Genomic DNA, 19,607 nt, shown 5'->3' on the forward strand with positions numbered 1-19,607 from the left:
AAATCGTCGGTCATCAAGTTTAATATTACTGGTGAATAAATCGTCGATGATCAAGTTATTACTGGTGAATAAATCCTCGGTCATCAAGTTTTTATTGGTGAATAAATCCTCGGTCATCAAGTTATTACTGGTGAATAAATCCTCGGTCATCAAGTTTTTACTGGTGAATAAGTCGTTGGTGATCAAGTTTTTACTGGTGAATAAGTCGTCGGTGATCAAGTTGAATATTACTGGTGAATAAGTCGTCTGTGATCCAGTTTTTACTGGTGAATAAATCGTCGGTCATCAAGTTATTACTGGTGAATAAATCTTCGGTCATCAAGTTTTTACTGGTGAATAAATCCTCGGTCATCAAGTTATTACTGGTGAATAAATCGGCGGTGATTAAGTTTTTACTGGTGAATAAATCCTTGGGCATCAAGTTATTACTGGTGAATAAATCGGCGGTGATCAAGTTTTTACTGGTGAATAAATCCTTGGGCATCAAGTTATTACTGGTGAATAAATCCTCGGTCATCAAGTTATTACTGGTGAATAAATCCTTGGTCATCAAGTTATTACTGGTGAATGAATCCTTGGTCATCAAGTTATTACTGGTGAATGAATCCTTGGTCATCAAGTTATTACTGGTGAATAAATCCTTGGTCATCAAGTTATTACTGGTGAATGAATCCTCGGTCATCAAGTTATTACTGGTGAATGAATCCTCGGTCATCAAGTTATTACTGGTGAATGAATCCTCGGTCATCAAGTTATTACTGGTGAATAAATCCTCGGTCATCAAGTTATTACTGGTGAATAAATCCTCGGTCATCAAGTTTTTACTGGTGAATAAGTCGTTGGTGATCAAGTTTTTACTGGTGAATAAGTCGTCGGTGATCAAGTTGAATATTACTGGTGAATAAGTCGTCTGTGATCCAGTTTTTACTGGTGAATAAATCGTCGGTCATCAAGTTATTACTGGTGAATGAATCCTCGGTCATCAAGTTATTACTGGTGAATGAATCCTCGGTCATCAAGTTATTACTGGTGAATGAATCCTCGGTCATCAAGTTATTACTGGTGAATAAATCCTTGGTCATCAAGTTATTACTGGTGAATGAATCCTCGGTCATCAAGTTATTACTGGTGAATGAATCCTCGGTCATCAAGTTATTACTGGTGAATGAATCCTCGGTCATCAAGTTATTACTGGTGAATAAATCCTCGGTCATCAAGTTATTACTGGTGAATAAATCCTCGGTCATCAAGTTTTTACTGGTGAATAAGTCGTTGGTGATCAAGTTTTTACTGGTGAATAAGTCGTCGGTGATCAAGTTGAATATTACTGGTGAATAAATCCTCGGTCATCAAGTTTTTACTGGTGAATAAATCCTCGGTCATCAAGTTATTACTGGTGAATGAATCCTCGGTCATCAAGTTATTACTGGTGAATGAATCCTCGGTCATCAAGTTATTACTGGTGAATGAATCCTCGGTCATCAAGTTATTACTGGTGAATAAATCCTTGGTCATCAAGTTATTACTGGTGAATGAATCCTCGGTCATCAAGTTATTACTGGTGTTATGTGGTCCTCCCGGTGACTACCTGCTCTCGGTGGCCCCCGGACCGTGAGAGGAACTCCGCCAGAAAGATCTATGATTTATACGCTTTCGTAACGCAATCAATATGAATTCCAGTCAATAAGAAACCCCACACCAAGGATCCGGAGTAATCAATAATATATTCCCCAAGCAATCAACAACCATCAACAATCAATCCAATATTACTAAGAACGCCATCTTATATATGTCCCCCCTTTCCCCACTCACGACCCCTTTTGGTCACTGTCCCTCACAATGTCTCTGGGCCCCTCCAGACCAAGGTGAAGGTCGGCTTCTCCGCACACGGGTGGTTGAACGAACCCACGGCTGACGTGCTCCCAAACGTGCACGTCACGTACCGGGAACAACGGCTGCAGCGCACACCTCCTTGCCAAGCAAAGCGGGCAAAGCAACGCGCGGTTTGCCCAGCGCGCGAGGCCCAAGGTGCGACCCGTACGCATCCTTGTAGATGGTGAGGCGAACTGTGCACGCTTGGTTCCGTGCACGAACCCACGGCAACTTGACGTGTAAAGGGGTAATTACCCCGCGCAGGTAACTCCTTTCGCCAGACGGGCTTTCAAACGCAGTGTCCCCCACGCTGCTCAATATCGATACCGCTCGCGTCGGAGCTCGGCGAGGAAGAGGAAGATCGCCGCTTCTCCCGGACCTCGTGTCTTTTCTCCTTCCGTTTCCGGTCTCCTTTTCCCCAGAAGGGCTACTGACCCTTTAATCACAACAACCTTTAATCGACTACACATTAATAAGCAAAGACCTGAATAGTAATTCACCTAAATTCACATAAATCCGTAACACTCCCCCCCTTCAAGAAAGAAAGTTTGACGCCAGCGAAAACTTTCTTTGCCGGCCAACTTTGATAAACAAACCAGATAACTCACACCCCCTAAATCATCAGTTCCCCCCGGGCACAATTATCACTTAAAAATAAAGCAACAAAATTTCACAAAACCCCCAGATTAATTCACTCTGGACCAAGCGTCAACCACTTCTAGTTTCTCTTGAATGACGGTTAAGAGGTGGTGACCAAAGCCCCAACGTTAAACCTCTCGATAGCACTTTTTCGGGAGGCCCAGCTGAGTATTCCCTACATGGACGCCTTAAGGAATGTGGAGTTCACGGTTAGTCCGGGGAGGAACGTTCATTGCATGGACGCCTTTAAGAACGTGGAGTTCACGGTTAGTCCGTGCAGGAAAGTTCACTACCTGGACGCCTTGAAGAACGTGGCGTTCACGGTTAGTCCGTGTAGGAGCCCCGGCTCGGCGGCTCCCTCTTATCTAGTGCTTCAACTTCTCCAGACTCCTAACAGTTACGGTGGGACCCCTTGTCCCAGCCGTTACCTGACTGGCGGTCTCCGTTTCGGCCAGTGCTCTGACATTCATTCTTTCGGGAGGTGCCGTAACTCTGGGAGCCTCCATAGTAATATCGGCTGCTGCCAACCCCAAAACTACCGCCAAGTTGTCCTCTTCTGTAGACCTCTTGACGCCTACGAAAGGCCTTCCCTACTGTTATGGTCCGACCCTCCAAAGCCTTACCATTCCAATTCTTCTCTGCCTCTCTGGCGTCTTTTGTGCTTGCAAACGTGACAAAGCCGAACCCTCTTGACCGTTGCGTTTCCCTGTCTTTTACCACCCGCACTTCCACCAGCGGCCCATATCTGTTGAAGACAGAGGTCAGAACTTCTTCCTCTGTGTTGAAGTTCAGTCCCCCTACAAATAACTTGGAACTTTTGTCGCCATCCCGAGCTGGGGTGGTGTTATTTCCCCTGCGGGGCTCTTTACCCACCCTCGGGTTACCATAAATTTGCCCCCCGGCCAAATCATTCCCGATAATCACAGATACTCCCTCTACAGGAAGCGTGGCTTGTAAACCGACGGTGACCGGTCCTGACACCAAATCGGATTCCAAATGGATGACATGAAGTGCGGCACTAACACAGCCACCGATCCCTTGTAACCGAACACTATCACCAGTTGCGGTACTCTTTGACAATGGCAAAATGCCTTCAAGCATTAAGGATTGATGGGCTCCTGTGTCCCTCAATACCCTAACAGGTCTTGGGTTAGTCAAGTCTCCCTTGAGTGAGACCAACCCCTCATAAATAAATGGTTGGTAACTCTTCTGTGGGCGATTTCTTACGCTTGCCATCGCATTCGGAGTTGTAATAGTCAGACTCCGCTCTGGGTTTTCCCTTTTCATGAGGTAACAACTGGACATCAAGTGTCCAGGTTTTTTGCAAAAGGCGCAAGTCGGCCCGGAGGAAAAACTCGTGGTCTGCCTCGGGCCCCCCGGGAAATAAGTTTGTCTTGGGCCCGTAGCCCTCTGATTTCGAACAGGTGGGGTATCCGCGTTGTCCCCATAATCCTCTCGAGGCCGCCGCCATGTATTGTCGTTCTCCGCACCGGGTGTTCCATAACTCCCCTGCTGAAGTCTAGGCGAGGAGTTAGGTTCGTGGACCCCTATCCGGTGTGTTAAGGCATAATCATCTGCCATGGTGGCTGCGTCCCACAACTTTGGTACTTTCTTTTCCTGCAGGTACACTTTGATGTCCTCGTGGACACACTGTTGAAATTCCTCCACCAGCATCAAGTCACGCAATGCTTCGAAGTCGTTCCCGACTCCTTTCGACTCACACCACCGATCAAACATGTTTTCTTTCACTCTGGCAAACTCCACATGGGTCTCACTCTCCCTCTTCCTGGCATTCCTGAATTTTTGCCGGTACGCTTCAGGAACCAACTCATACGCTTTGAGGATGTGCTTCTTCAATACCTCATAATCTGCACATTGGTCCATTGGTAGCGCCGAATAAATCTCTTGAGCTTTACCCACCAGCACACTTTGCACTAGTACGGTCCAGGCCTCCTCCGGCCAGTTTAACTGTCGAGCCACTTTTTCAAAGTGTGGAAAAAATTTAGCGACTTCCTTTTCACTGAAGGGTGGAACCAGCCTCACATGTCTGCCCACATCCCAGGTGTTCTGGCTAGGTGTCGACCCCGTCAGCAAGGGTGGTACCTCTCCCCGTTCTCTCATTAAATCCAGCTCCTTGAATTTAATCTCTTGCTGAAGCGCCAGATCACGTTCCTTCAACTCCCTTTCGGCTTTTCTCTCCTCTGCTTCGAGCTCCCTGGCAGCTCTCCTCTCCTCTGCTTTTCTCCCTTCTAACCTTTCCTGGAGTTCTCGTTCCACTCTCCCTTCCTCTGCTTGTTTCTCTTCTCTCCTCTCTTCTGCTTTCCTTTCTTCTTCTGCTCTTTCCTTTTCTGCTTTCCTTTCTTCTTCTGCTCTTTCCTTTTCTGCTTTCCTTTCTTCTTCTGCTCTTTCCTTTTCTGCTTTCCTTTCTTCTTCTGCTCTTTCCTTTTCTGCTTTCCTTTCTTCTTCTTTTAACCTTTCCTGGAGTTCTCTTTCCACTCTCCTTTCCTCTGCTTGTTTCTCTTCTCTCCTCTCTTCTGCTTTCCTTTCCTCTTCTTTGATCCGTTCCTGGCTCCGTAATTGCAACTCCAGTTTCCGGAGCTCAACGTCTTCTGGTTCTTCAGGTAGCCACTCCCAGGCTAACTCGTCCCATGTTCCTAATCCCACCATAGACTGTATCACCGTGGTCTGCAACTCTGCCTTCCTCAAATTAGTTCGGACCTCCAAGTTAAAATGTTTGGCCAATTTCAAGAGGTCCGATTTTAGTAACGCTCGGAACTGTGCCTCACTCGGGGTTACCGCAAAGTTCTGTGCCACAAACGCCATGGTGCCTATCGTTAACACCTGTTAACCTTCACCCCAGAAATTTCCAACAAAGAAAAGCAACAGTATTACTATTATTGCTATTGTTATTATTTTTTTTTTTTTTTTGTTGTTGTTGTTTTGTCGACAGAGCAAAACAATTTTAGGAACGTTGGAAAAGTTCCCACTCTTGGGAATTCTTTCCCGGACTAAAATTTAGAAAATTTTATAGATCCCGGACGAGCCCCCAATTTCTGTTACGTGGTCCTCCCGGTGACTACCTGGTCTCGGTGACCCCCGGACCGTGAGAGGAACTCCGCCAGAAAGATCTATGATTTATACGCTTTCGTAACGCAATCAATATGAATTCCAGTCAATAAGAAACCCCACACCAAGGATCCGGAGTAATCAATAATATATTCCCCAAGCAATCAACAACCATCAACAATCAATCCAATATTACTAAGATGGCCATCTTATATATGTCCCCCCTTTCCCCACTCACGACCCCTTTTGGTCACTGTCCCTCACAATGTCTCTGGGTCCCTCCAGACCAAGGTGAAGGTCGGCTTCTCCGCACACGGGCGGTTGAACGAACCCCTGGCTGACGTGCTCCCAAACGTGCACGTCACGTACCGGGAACAACGGCTGCAGCACACACCTCCTTGCCAAGCAAAGCGGGCAAAGCAACGCGCGGCTTGCCCAGCGCGCGAGGCCCAAGGTGCGACCCGTACGCGTCCTTGTAGACGGTGAGGCGAACTGTGCCGGACGCTTGGTTCCGTGCATGAACCCACGGCAACTTGACGTGTAAAGGCGTAATTACCCCGCGCAGGTAACTCCTTTTGCCAGACGGGCTTTCAAACGCAGCGTCCCCCACGCTGCTCAATATCGATACCGCTCGCGTCGGAGCTCGGAGAGGAAGAGGAAGATCGCCGCTTCTCCCGGACCTCGTGTCTTTTCTCCTTCCGATTCCGGTCTCCTTTTTCCCAGAAGGGCTCCTGACCCTTTAATCACAACAACCTTTAATCGACTACACATTAATAAGCAAAGACCTGAATAGTAATTCACCTAAATTCACATAAATCCGTAACACTGGTGAATGAATCCTTGGTCATCAAGTTATTACTGGTGAATAAATCCTTGGTCATCAAGTTATTACTGGTGAATGAATCCTCGGTCATCAAGTTATTACTGGTGAATGAATCCTCGGTCATCAAGTTATTACTGGTGAATGAATCCTCGGTCATCAAGTTATTACTGGTGAATGAATCCTCGGTCATCAAGTTATTACTGGTGAATGAATCCTTGGTCATCAAGTTATTACTGGTGAATAAATCCTTGGTCATCAAGTTATTACTGGTGAATAAATCCTTGGTCATCAAGTTATTACTGGTGAATAAATCCTTGGTCATCAAGTTATTACTGGTGAATAAATCGTCTGTGTCAAGTTATTACTGAGATTTTATTTGCAATTGTGTTTGTATCACTAATGATAATTGCTATGCTGTAGATATATATAAACTGAACTATACTGTGTATATATAAACTGTTTTATACTGTGCATATATAAACTGAACTATACTGTGTATATATAAACTGTTTTATACTGTGCATATATAAACTGTATTATACTGTGTGTATATAAACTGTTTTATACTGTGTGTATATAAACTGTTTTATACTGTGTATATATAAACTGTTTTATACTGTGCATATATAAACTGTTTTATACTGTGTATATATAAACTGTTTTATACTGTGTATATATAAACTGTATTATACTGTGTGTATATAAACTGTTTTATACTGTGTATATATAAACTGTTTTATACTGTGTATATATAAACTGTATTATACTGTGTGTATATAAACTGTTTTATACTGTGTATATATAAACTGTATTATACTGTGTATATATAAACTGTTTTATACTGTGTATATATAAACATTTATACTGTGTATATATAAACTGTTTTATACTGTGTATATATAAACTGTATTATACTGTGTGTATATAAACTGTTTTATACTGTGTATATATAAACATTTATACTGTGTATATATAAACTGTTTTATACTGTGTATATATAAACTGTTTTATACTGTGTATATATAAACTGTTTTATACTGTGAATATATAAACTGTATTATACTGTGTATATATAAACTGTTTTATACTGTGTATATATAAACTGTTTTATACTGTGTATATATAAACTGTTTTATACTGTGTATATATAAACTGTTTTATACTGTGTATATATAAACTGTATTATACTGTGTATATATAAACTGTTTTATACTGTGTGTATATATAAACTGTTTTATACTGTGTATATATAAACTGTTTTATACTGTGTATATATAAATTGTATTATACTGTGTATATATAAACTGTATTATACTGTGTATATATAAACTGTTTTATACTGTGTGTATATATAAACTGTATTATACTGTGTATATATAAACTGTTTTAAACTGTGTATATATAAAAACTTTTTTATACTGTGTATATACAACAACAACAACAACAACAACAACAACATGCATTTTAAGGCCATTTTCCCTGCTAGCGCGGGGGTTAGCCTTGCGGTCCCCATGACAAACTTCTCCATTTTGCCCTATTTTCTGCATCTCTCCTTGTTAACCCCCTTTGCCCGAATTTCTTCTTCCACCATCTTTAGTCAAGTCTTTCTCGGTCTTCCCCGTCCTCTACTTCCTTCTACATTCATTTCCATCACTCTTCTCAACCAGTCACTTTCATCCTTCCTCAACACATGACCAAACCATCTCAACCTGTTCCTCTTCACAGCCTCAATCACAGGCTCTATTCCCATCATCTTTCGCAATTCATCATTTGTCTTCCTCTCTCTCAACGATACTCCGCATATCCACCGAACCATTCGCATTTCCACCCTTTCCAGCCTTCGTTGCTGCTCTACGTTCATTACCCATGTCTCACTCCCATAAATCATAATAATAAATTATGTATTGTAATAAAATAATAAAATAATTTAATAATAAAAATAAATCCTAAATCATATATGTGTATATATAAACTGTTTTATACTGTGTATATTTAAACTGTATTATACTGTGTATATTTAAACTGTATTATACTGTGTATATATCAACTGTATTATACTGTGCATATATAAACTGTTTTATACTGTGTATATATAAACTGTATTATACTGTGTATATATCAACTGTATTATACTGTGCATATATAAACTGTATTATACTGTTGCGGATCTCCCGAAGCCCATTCCACGTTACAAAGGGGGGATTAAACCCCTTTTTCCCCCTGGGTCTTCATGTCCACGAGGCCGAATCGCCACTTCCGCAGCAAGCGTGAAAACCTGGTCACTCTACTGGTCACTCTACTCTGACTGTACTCTGGTCACTCTACTCTGGACATGCTGCTTCTGCTTTCTCAACAATGGATGGAGGTCCTCAATGCCAAACAGGAAATCAGAGCTGTCTCCCTTGACGTATCACGTGCCTTCGATACGGTCTGGCACCCCGCTCTGCTCACCAAACTCTCCTCTGTTGGTATCCATGGAAATCTCCACGCATGGCTGGCGGACTTCCTCTCTAGTCGTAGTCAACGTGTGGCCCTGAATGGGTTTCTCTCATCTCCTCTTCCTGTTCAGGCTGGAGTTCCCACAGGCAGTGTTCTGGGCCCTGTGCTTTTTCTGGTCTTCATCAATGATCTCTCTGACTCTCTTGAAAATCCTCTCTATCTCTTTGCTGATGACTCTACTCTCTGTCGCTCCATTCTTCATCCCTCAGATCGGCAGTCTGCAGCCTCCTCACTCTCTGCAGACCTGGACAAAATCACAGACTGGGCAAACAAGTGGAACATGTCTTTCAATCCTGACAAATCTCACACTCTTACGATGTCTCTCCGAAAAGACCGACTGGACAACCCTCCCATCCACTTTCTGAATAAACCTCTCCAAGAAGTTCTGTCACTCAAGCTTTTGGGTCTCACTATCTGCCATGATCTTTCCTGGGAAAACCACATTTCAAATCTGGCCTCCAAAGCCAGTCGCCGACTGGGCATCCTCCGTCGTGCGAAGTCCTTCCTTGGCACACCTGAGCTCCTCACCACATACAAGGCTTTCATCCGCAGCTCAATGGAATACTGCTCTCCCCTCTGGGCTGGTGCTCCTGCCTCACACCTAGCTCGTCTTCACGCTGTTGAAACCAAAGCATTCAGAATCATTGGAATCTCCCATGATGAAGCTAACTCCAAGGGCCTCTCACTCACTCACCGCAGGCAGGTTGGTGGTCTTTCCGTCTTCTACCGACTCCTCTCTGGCCCTGCCCCCCCCCCCCCAGCTCTCTCTGGGCTCTGTCCCGCAAATATTCCTACAGGTCGCACAAGATCTGCCTGCAACCCTCTTATGGTTAAACTGCCAAAATCAAGACTCTCTGCTCACCTTCACTCCTTCATTCCTCTTTTCTCCCACCTCTGGAACAAACTCCCTCACTCTCTTCAATCCCACTCCACCCTCCAGGTCTTTAAAACAGCTGTTCACCACCATCTCTTATCTTCCCCCATCCAAAACCTTGATCTTTTCTATCCCCGCTAATTTCACCCCAATTCCACTTTTTTGAAATACCAACTTCTGTCCTGGAAGTCCTTGGTGTCCTTGTGTTTTATACTTCTCCCACCCCACCCCCCCCCTTCCCACGCCTCCTCCCCCCAAGCACTCTCCCTCCCACACATCTCCCTGCTCTTAAATGTTGTGTGCTCTCAAGTGTTTGTGTGCTTCCCCTTCTCTTGTCTTCCACTCCCTCTTTTTATATATTTTGTTTGTCTGATTGATTTGTTTGTGAAGTAAATGTCAGCTCTTTCACGAGCCTCGATTCAGTATACAAAAAAGAAAGAAAAAAAAAGGGTGTCCGGTCGACGCCGCACGTACCTTTAACCCATGCTGCCACGAAAGCGGGGACCGGACCTCGCACGAGCCACGCTTAATCGAGTACGCCCAAGAGGTATGCGTATCACGTGACTCGTGCCGTTACTTTTATGGAACCCGATTTGTGCGGTTCTATTCGTACCATGCGAGGCCAATTAATGGAAGCGACGGGAACGGTCAAATCAGAGGAAGAACACAATTTATTTACACAATGTACAGTGATCAGGATAAGGAAAGGGGACACAGAGCAGATGCTTAACAATGTTAACATATCCAGACACAGGGCCCACTCACGCACACGGGGAGAAGGAGGAGGACGTTCGTGTGCCAAGCTTGCTTTGCCGTCGGTCGCTCTGGGGCAGCTCGCCCGGCGTGGCCCTCTGGCGGTCACAGCACGTATGCAGGAAAAGGCAGGCAGGGAGATCGCGCGTCTGTGGCCCAGAATGGATCGTCTTCCCAAGCGCGATTAATACAGCGCAGGGCACGGGGCACGGGGGATTCGTGTACCGCGCGGCTATTTCAGTGATTCAAGTCCAACACTCTGACTCGTTCTCTTGCGCGTTCTCTCTCTCCGACGCGCACTCCAGCTCAACTCCTTGCGTTCTCCAAACTGTGCACACGACTCAACTCTTCTAAGATGGGGGGCTCGGAGCAGGGTTTTATGGCTCCGCCCCGGCCTTACTCGAATGTTCCAAGCCCCACCTCTCATCCCCGTTGTCAGCCACTCCCCTCGAGCTCTGATTGGTGGCTCATTGCTTACCGGCCACTCCCCCTGCAGCTCCCCCCTTCGGCCTTGCCAGACTTGTTCAGGCCTGCCACGTGGCATTTCAGCGCCAAAAGACCACCCTACTCACAGGCCTGCTCAACACAAAACTAACACGGGAAAGGACTATGCTTACATTCACTAAGAAATAACTACACTATCACGAGGCTTCATGTTGTGGTGCGTCTACCTACGAGGGGGATTATCCTTTATTCCAAAACCGTAACAATACTGTGTATATATAAACTGTTTTATACAGTGTATATATAAACTGTATTATACTGTGTATATATAAACTGTATTATACTGTGTATATATAAACTGTATTATACTGTGTATATATAAACTGTATTATACTGTGTATATATAAACTGTATTATACTGTGTATATATAAACTGTATTATACTGTGTATATATAAACTGTATTATACGGTGTATATATAAACTGTATTATACTGTGTATATACATAAACTGTTTTATACTGTGTGCACTATATATACTATATATAAACTGTCTGTGAGCAGGATAGCTCAAAACGTTATTGACGGGTTCGGACGAAATTTGGTGGACATGTTGGGTGTTCGACAAGGATGAATTGATTCAATTTTAGTAAAGATTCAGATCCGGATATTAGAAATTTTTCAACTGATTCTTCACCATTGAGCGATGTGGCAAACACGATAGATAGCACGATATCTCAAAATGTTATGGACTGATTATGATGAAACTTGATGGACAGATTGGTTGTGTGATGAAGACAAATTAGTTTCATCTCAAATCCAGATAGTGAATGATTTAATCATTTTGTGATTCTTCACCATTGAGAGATGGGGCCAAAAACGAGATTTAGCATGATATTTCAAAAAGTTGGAAACTGATTATGACAAAACTTGGTGGATAAGTTGGGCAGGTGACGAGAACAATCCGATTCGATTTGGGTTCAGGTCCGAATCCAGATCCTGTTTATCAGTCGGATACAAAACATAAACTGTTCAGCCTGGTGGAGATATGTTCTGGATGTACCGAGTGCCATTCTAGTTCAACATCTTTCTTGATTGAAAATTCTTGCCATTTAGTTGCTTGTTTTGGCTTTGATACCTGGGTTTGCATTTACCAAAGAATGCTTTTCTGGAACACTCTTGGCAAAGGGAGATACATCTTTAAGGATTCCATCTTTTGAATGGAGATGTAAAGCTCGCAATTTGACTTAAGTTTGTACTTTGAATTTTGGATTGTTTGATTATTATACAGTCATGGCCAAAAATATTGGCACCTTGCACTTTTTTCAAGTAACTCACAATTTTCTCTAAAATACTGTTACGAATTTGGGTAGTGATATATGTAGAGCAGAGTAGATCTGAGTAGGTAACATGCTTCATGTGTCGCAGTAAGGAACACTACCTGTAATAAGTCCATGTGTAGGCGTTTTGTCGGTTAAGGTGTATAACTGTGGATCTACCAGGAGATTCGAGTGATAGGTAGTGTAGGGGTTAATGAGAAGAGCCCTTGTATGTCTCACCTGGTAATCAAACCTTTGTCCCTTATGGCACTGCAGACCACATAGACATTGGTTAGGATTCCCTTCGTACAACACTAATGACGCCCTTTCCCCCTGACATGACTTCGGAAGAAAGCAGGCCAGAACACCGCCACCCGGCCGCCACCATTTGCACCTCCGAGAGGCCTACCCGCTTTGCATAGCACGTGCTATAACACAAGGAGCAGGGACGGGAGTGAGAGTGGCGCAGTGGGCGTGCCCCTGGACGAGCCGGCGAGTCGATGGAGGCTCTGATTGGCAGAGCAGTGCGCCAATGCTGACGTCACCGGCCATGGATATGAACGGGGGCCGGACGCCATTTCGGGCAGTTCAGATGGAGTAGGACTGTCAGTTGAGTGACATTCCTGGCAGTGAGAAGGTTTTTGAGTTCACGGTTCGCAGTGCACAGCTTGAGAGAGTCCCGGTGCGATCCTGAGTTGGACTTTTAGTGTGCCAAAGCTGACGTCACCGGCCGGAGATATTAGCGGGAGCCGGATGCCATTTCGAGCAGTTCAGATCTGATCCCGAGTTGAGCAGGAGTTGAGCAAGACTTCATGTGCACGAGAGAGTCGAACAGTTGAGTCACGAGTTGGTGTTGAGTTGAGACGAGTTCACTCCTGGCCCCTGGCAGTTCAGTAGAGAGTGACATTCCTGAGTCGAGGGCAGTTTGATTCGTGGTCGAGAGTTAGTTTTGCAGTGCGCAGTTGGCAGTGAGCAGTTGAGAAGCGACTTGGAAGGACGAGACGTGCGGTCACACCTGCATTCTCTCCGTTCCTGTCTTTTCGTGCTTCGTGTGGGGATCGACCTCGTGTGAAGTCGCTGGCCTGCGTTGGGTGCTTTGGAGTTTGGTGCACGGACCTCATGGGCGGCGAGAGGATCGGAGCTTGGAGCGCGGCCTCGTGGGTACATCGGCGCCGAACGGAGCCGCATGTTGGACGGCGGCCAAAGCCAACGACGAGACAGATAAGCCGAGCTCTGCGTATACATTTTACATGACGTGTTCTTTTCTTTAATTCATATTCCCCTCGTGTTTCTGAAGTAGGTGTGCGGGATCCCGATTTAGGATATTTTATTACCGACGCATGCTTTTCCTGTCCTTGCTTTCATTGAATAAACCCTTATATTACTTTTTGTACATAATATCTGAATGCAGTTTCCTGATTGATTTGATAGTTAAGGCGGCGGGGACTCTCGCCGCTTCCCTCCATTCTGCGCGCTTAGGGGCTTTAGGTTTTGGAATCCGCCATTGAGTTTCCGCTTCGGAGTTAAAGCCTTCATGATCGGCATCCGCGACCGCCAGATATTAATTTCGGCGGTTGCACGACAATACGTTGAAATTGACAAAAGTATTTGGTCTCCACAGTTCTATATTTCCCTGTTAATATTACAGAACCTTTGTTTTTAATTCAGAACATAATATATCCATTTAAATCAGATAATAAAAAGAAATGGCATTGACAAAATTATTGACACCATGGCCTTAATATTTGGCAGCACAACCTTTGGACAAAACAACTGCAGTCAATCGCTTCCTATAGCCATGAATGAGTTTCCTTCACCTCTCTACTGGCAGGTTGGCCCACTCTTCTTGTGCAAACAGCTCCAGTTCTCCCAGATTTGAAGTGTGCCTGCTGTTTTCCCATCATCCCAACTGATGTTTTCAGATCTCCCCACAGGTGTTCAATGGGATTTAGATCTGGACTCATTGCTGGCCACTTCAGAACAGTTCAGCGTTTTGTCTTAACCATTCCTGGGTGCTTTTTGAAGTGTGTTTGGGGTCATTGCCCTGCTGCTAGACCCATGACCTTCGACGGAGACCCAGCTTTCTGATACTGGGTTCAACATTGCACTCCAAAATACCTTGGCAATCTCCTGATTTCATGATGCCGTGCACACATTCAAGGAACCCAGTGCCAGGGCAGCATAGCAATCCCAAAACGTCACTGAACGTCCTCCATGTTTCATGTAGGGAAGGTGTTCTTTTCTTTGAAGACTTCATTTTGTTTTCTGTAAACGTAGAGATGATGTGCTTTCCCAAAAAGCTCTAATTTGGTCTCATCTGTCCACAGAAAGATTTTAGCTTCTTCAGGTGTGTTTTGGCAAACTCCAACCGGGCTTTCTTATGTCTCTTTCAGCAGTGGATCCTCCTGGGTCTCCTACCATAGAACCCCCTTTCATTGAGTTGGCAACAGATGGTGCGAGTTGAAACTGTCGTACCTTGTGTCTGAAGGTCAGCTTGAATTTGTTTGGCATTTGGTCGAGGTGCTTTCTCCACCATTCGAACAATCCTTCGCTGCGATCTTCGATCAAGTTTTCTCTTGCAGCCCTGTCCAGTGAGTTTAGCTACAGTGCCATGGGCCTTAAACTTCCTGATAACATTGTGTGCGGTGGACACAGCAACATCAACGTCTCTGGAGATGGACTTGTAGTCTTGAGATTTCAATGCTTGGCTACAATCTTGTGTCTCACCTCCTCAGACAATTCTTTGGTTTTCTTTCTTTTCTCCACGTTCATTGCAGTACACACAGTGACACAAAAAAGCAGAATGACTCCTCTTCTCCATTCAAACTGGTTGAATGAGTGATTTTTATATTGCATGCACCTGCAACTCACCTCAGGTGAGTTCAATTCCAAAGTAAAGCAGAATCACCTGCTTGAAATTTAATTATTTCTAACAACTTCTAAAAGGTGCCAATAATATTGTCCGGGCAATTTTAGGATTTCTGTGTGGAATAAGCTAAGATTTAGTAATTTTTTTCAGCTTGTTTTGTTTTGTTCCACTGTAAACAAAAGAAATACAAATGTGAATACCAAAATATTTTTAAATTTCAACAATTTTCTGAAAGAAATGGTGCATTATTTGAAAAAAATGCAAGGGTACCGATATTTTTGGCCACGGCTATATATGATGTAATTGTTCTCTTTGGTTTACTTGTTTTGTTCTTTTGAATTTTTTTCAGACTCTCCACATGCAGGTTTCAACTCTGCTGCACATGCTTCGTTGATCCCAGCAGTTCTCTGATCCCAACGGAATGGCTTCTTCTTCAATTAATATTGGAGTTAGTACCGATGAACTCACATGCACTGTGTGCATCGACCTCTTAACCGAGCCTGTAACACTGGCATGCGGCCACTCGTTTTGTCATTTATGTGTTGAGAAATATTGGGAAACCGGGAAACAAGTTCGAACCTTTTCTTGTCCAAATTGCCGTGAGGTTTTTCCTCAAAAGCCAAAACTCAAAAAGAATGTGATGCTTGCCAGATTGGTAGAACAGGTGAAGATGAGACAGAGAGAACTCGGATCGAGGGTTGATGCGCAAGAGAGTGGAATTCACTGTGAGTTGTGTAAAAGAGAGGCGGTCAAGCTGTGTGTCCCGTGTCAGATCCTATGTTGTGAGAAGCACGTGAAGCCTCATCAACAGAAAAGACACAAACTGGTCGAGCCGGGAAAAGATGTGGGAGAACTGAGATGCTCCGAGCACAAAAATGCAATTCAACTCTACTGTATCGATGATGGGAAATTGATGTGCCCGATGTGCATGGATGGACAACATCAGGACCACAAAGTTGTTGCTGTGAAGATTGCTCATACTGAACTCAAGGTTTGTGTTTCACACTATTTTTCATCACTCGATATGATTAATTCCAATTTTTTGTGTGAATCATTTTCACATTTATTGTAAGGTGGGGAGATATTTTTTCTTAAACTTCTCAAAAATTTTTTTTTCAATAAATCATGAAATATAGTCTTCTTGCAGTTGGACCTGAATTTTTAATGTACAAATTTACAATCTCGATCCAATCGTTATTGCCTCAATGTCATGAGATGAGAATATTTTTCACTTGCTAAACCTAGAGCTGTACTTTACCTTTTTCTCCAGGTACCTCCTGCCATTTCACCTTCCTTATTCCATATCAGCCCATTTCCAGAATCACATCCTATGTACAGTGCCCTTCAATACTATGTGCAGTGCAATCACATACTATGTACAGTGTATTGGAACAGTGAAGTGAAATTTGTTATTGCTATATACTCAAAAAAATTGGATTTGATATCAAATTATGAATATGAGGCAAGAGAACAGAAGATGAGTTTTTATTTGTGTGTGTGTGTGTGTGTGTGTGTGTGTGTGTGTGTGTGTGTGTGTGTGTGTGTATTCAAAACACCTCACCACCACGTTATTAAAAACACTTCACAACCACGGAAACAAAAGTTTGAGGGAGTAGTCCAGTGACAACACAGACACTGCACACAGAGATACATATATTATATATATATATACAGTCACGTGAAAAAGTAAGTACACCCCATGTAAAGTTTTGACTTTTTCAACATATTTCAACATACAGCTATTTGATCTTCATTTCAACAATATTGACAGATAAAGGTGATATAATATAACAAATATCATGAAACATTCACATTTTGTAGTCCATTGTATAATTTAAATAAACATAAATGCAAATTTCGCATATGGAAAAAGTAAGTACACCCCTACATTTATCACTACTTCAAATACCTAAAATTAGAATCAGGTGCACCAGCTCAGGTGCAAATGATTAGAACATCGTTAGAGAGGATCTTGGAGGAACCTGTTTTATTTAAACCTCAGACATTTAGTTTGGTTTGCTCTTTGTTGTTGAAGTGTGCAGCATCACCATGCCTAGATCAAAAGAGCTCTCTGAGGCCTTCAGAAAGAAGGTTAAAGATGCCTACGAGTCTGGGAAGGGATTTAAAAAGATCTCCAAACAATTTGAAATCAATCACTCGACTGTCCGGAAGATCATCTACAAGTGGAGAAGATTCCAAACAACTGCCAACTTGTTCAGGCCAGGCCGCCCCAGCAAGTTCAGCCTGAGAGCAGACCGCAAGATGTTGAAAGAAGTCTCTAAGAACCCCAGAATGTCATCACGGGACCTACAGGTAGCTCTTGCCACTGTTGATGTCAAAGTGCACGAGTCTACCATGAGAAAGAGGCTGCACAAATTTGATCGACATGGGAGGTGTGCCAGGAGGAAACCTTTGCTGTCCAGAAAGAACATCAGGGCAAGACTAAAGTTTGCCAATGAACACCGAGGCAAAGACCAGAACTTCTGGAACAATGTGCTCTGGACAGATGAGTCAAAGGTAGAGCTATTTGGCCACAGTACCAGAAGACATGTTTGGCGAAAACCAAAGACAGCATTTGACCACAAGAACCTGATACCAACTGTAAAGCATGGTGGTGGAAATATTATGGTTTGGAGCAGCTTTGCTGCATCAGGGCCTGGGCAGCTCACCATCATAGAATCCACTATGAATTCTTAATTGCACCAGAGGGTGCTGCAGGATAATGTGAGGCCGTCTGTCGGAAAATTAAAGCTCAACAGAAGGTGGACCTTGCAACATGACAATGACCCTAAACATACCAGTAAATCCACCAAGGAATGGCTGAAAAGAAAGAAATGGAGGGTTCTGGAATGGCCAAGTCAAAGCCCGGAACTAAATCCCATCGAGATGTTGTGGGGGGATTTGAAATGAGCTTTCCATGCAAGAAACCCCTCAAACATCACACAGCTGAAAGAATTCTGCATGGAGGAGTGGGAAAAAAACTTCTCCCAGTCGATGTCAGAGATTGGTAGACAGTTATAAGAAACGCCTACTTGAAGTTGTTTCTGCCAATGGGGGCAATACCACCTATTAGAGCCAAGGGTGTACTTACTTTTTCCACATGCGAAATTTGCACTTATGTTTATTTAAATTATATTTAAATAAAATTTAAATTATAATTATATTTTATTTATGGGAGCGAGACGTGGGTAATGAACGAAGAGCAGCAACGAAGGTTGGAAAGGGTGGAAATGCGAATGGTTCAGTGGATGTGTGGAGTATCGTTGAGAGAGAGGAAGACAAATGATGAACTGCGAAAAATGATGGGAATAGAGCCTGTGATTGATGCTGTGAAGAGGAACAGGTTGAGATGGTTTGATCATGCATTTAGGAAGGATAAAAATGACTGGTTGAGAAGAGTGATGGAAATGAATGTAGAAGGAAGTAGAGGACGGGGAAGACCGAGAAAGACTTGGCTAAAGATGGTGGAAGAAGAAATGCGGGCAATGGGGTTAACAAGGAGAGATGCAGAAAATAGGGCAAAATGGAGAAGATTGTCATGGGGCCCGCAAGGCTAACCCCCGCTCTAGCAGGGAAAATGGCCTTAAAATGCATGTTGTGTTGTTGTTTATTTAAATTATACATTGGACTCCAAAATGTAAATGAATGAATGATATTTGTTATATTATATCACCTTTATCTATCAATCTTGTTGAAATGAAGATCAAATAGCTGTATGTTGAAATATGTTGAAAAAGTCAAAACTTCACTTTTTCACGTGACTGTATATGTGTGTGTGTGTGTGTGTGTCTATATATATATACTGAAACGCAAAAGAAACTTACCACCTTTGAAACCTTTAAATATCAACAATAACACTGCGTGTAGTAAATGTGTGAACTTATTTGTGGACAATAGTGTCCTCACTGTCAGACAAAACGGTCACGGATGGTCACTTGAACCTTCAATGGTCACTTCATAGCACAGCTGTTGAACAGCCCTTTTGACTGTCAGTGATTAGCCAAGGGGTACGGGATGATTTTAATGAGCTGCACGTGATGTCTTGATATTGGCTTTAAAAAGGCCAGTGCAAAATGGGCATTTTGACCGAAAAATTTGACCATTTTGACCAACTTCAAAAAGACCGAAAACGCAAAAGAAACTTACCACCTTTGAAACCTTTAAATACCCAGACCTGAGACCTGAGACCACCCAGAACTGAGAACCTTTCAGCATGACAACGCTCGTCCCCATGCTGCTCGCTTTACCACTGCATTTCTCCAAGGCGAGAACATCAACACCATGCAGTGGCCTGCACTCTCCCCTGACCTGAATCCCATGGAGCACCTGTGGGATGAGCTTGGGAGACGCGTAGTTGGCAGGGCCAAGACACGGGCAGAGCTGCTTCAGACATTGAGGACTGAGTGGGACAGAATCCAGCAGCAATCCATCCAAAGACTGGTAGGCAGTA

The 19,607-nt window shown here is 43.5% G+C and overlaps 1 protein-coding gene across 8 annotated transcripts in view; it reads left to right on the plus strand.

Moving 5' to 3' along the window:
• Nucleotides 1-19,607, plus strand: part of LOC144889584 (E3 ubiquitin-protein ligase Midline-1-like) — an 86,653-nt gene that overhangs the window by 661 nt on the left and 66,385 nt on the right. For all 8 annotated transcript variants that reach the window (XR_013621895.1, XM_078770372.1, XM_078770376.1 and 5 more), the window contains exon 2: nucleotides 15,507-16,148. Coding sequence is in view for 7 of the 8 variants with exons in the window: in XM_078770372.1 (XP_078626498.1) it covers nucleotides 15,579-16,148 (570 nt within the window). In the remaining variant the exon portion in view is untranslated. The remainder of the gene's footprint in view (nucleotides 1-15,506; nucleotides 16,149-19,607) is intronic.

This window comes from Myxine glutinosa, chromosome 1, assembly GCF_964187855.1.
Source record: "Myxine glutinosa chromosome 1, kmMyxGlut1.1, whole genome shotgun sequence".
Classification (NCBI taxonomy): domain Eukaryota; kingdom Metazoa; phylum Chordata; class Myxini; order Myxiniformes; family Myxinidae; genus Myxine; species Myxine glutinosa.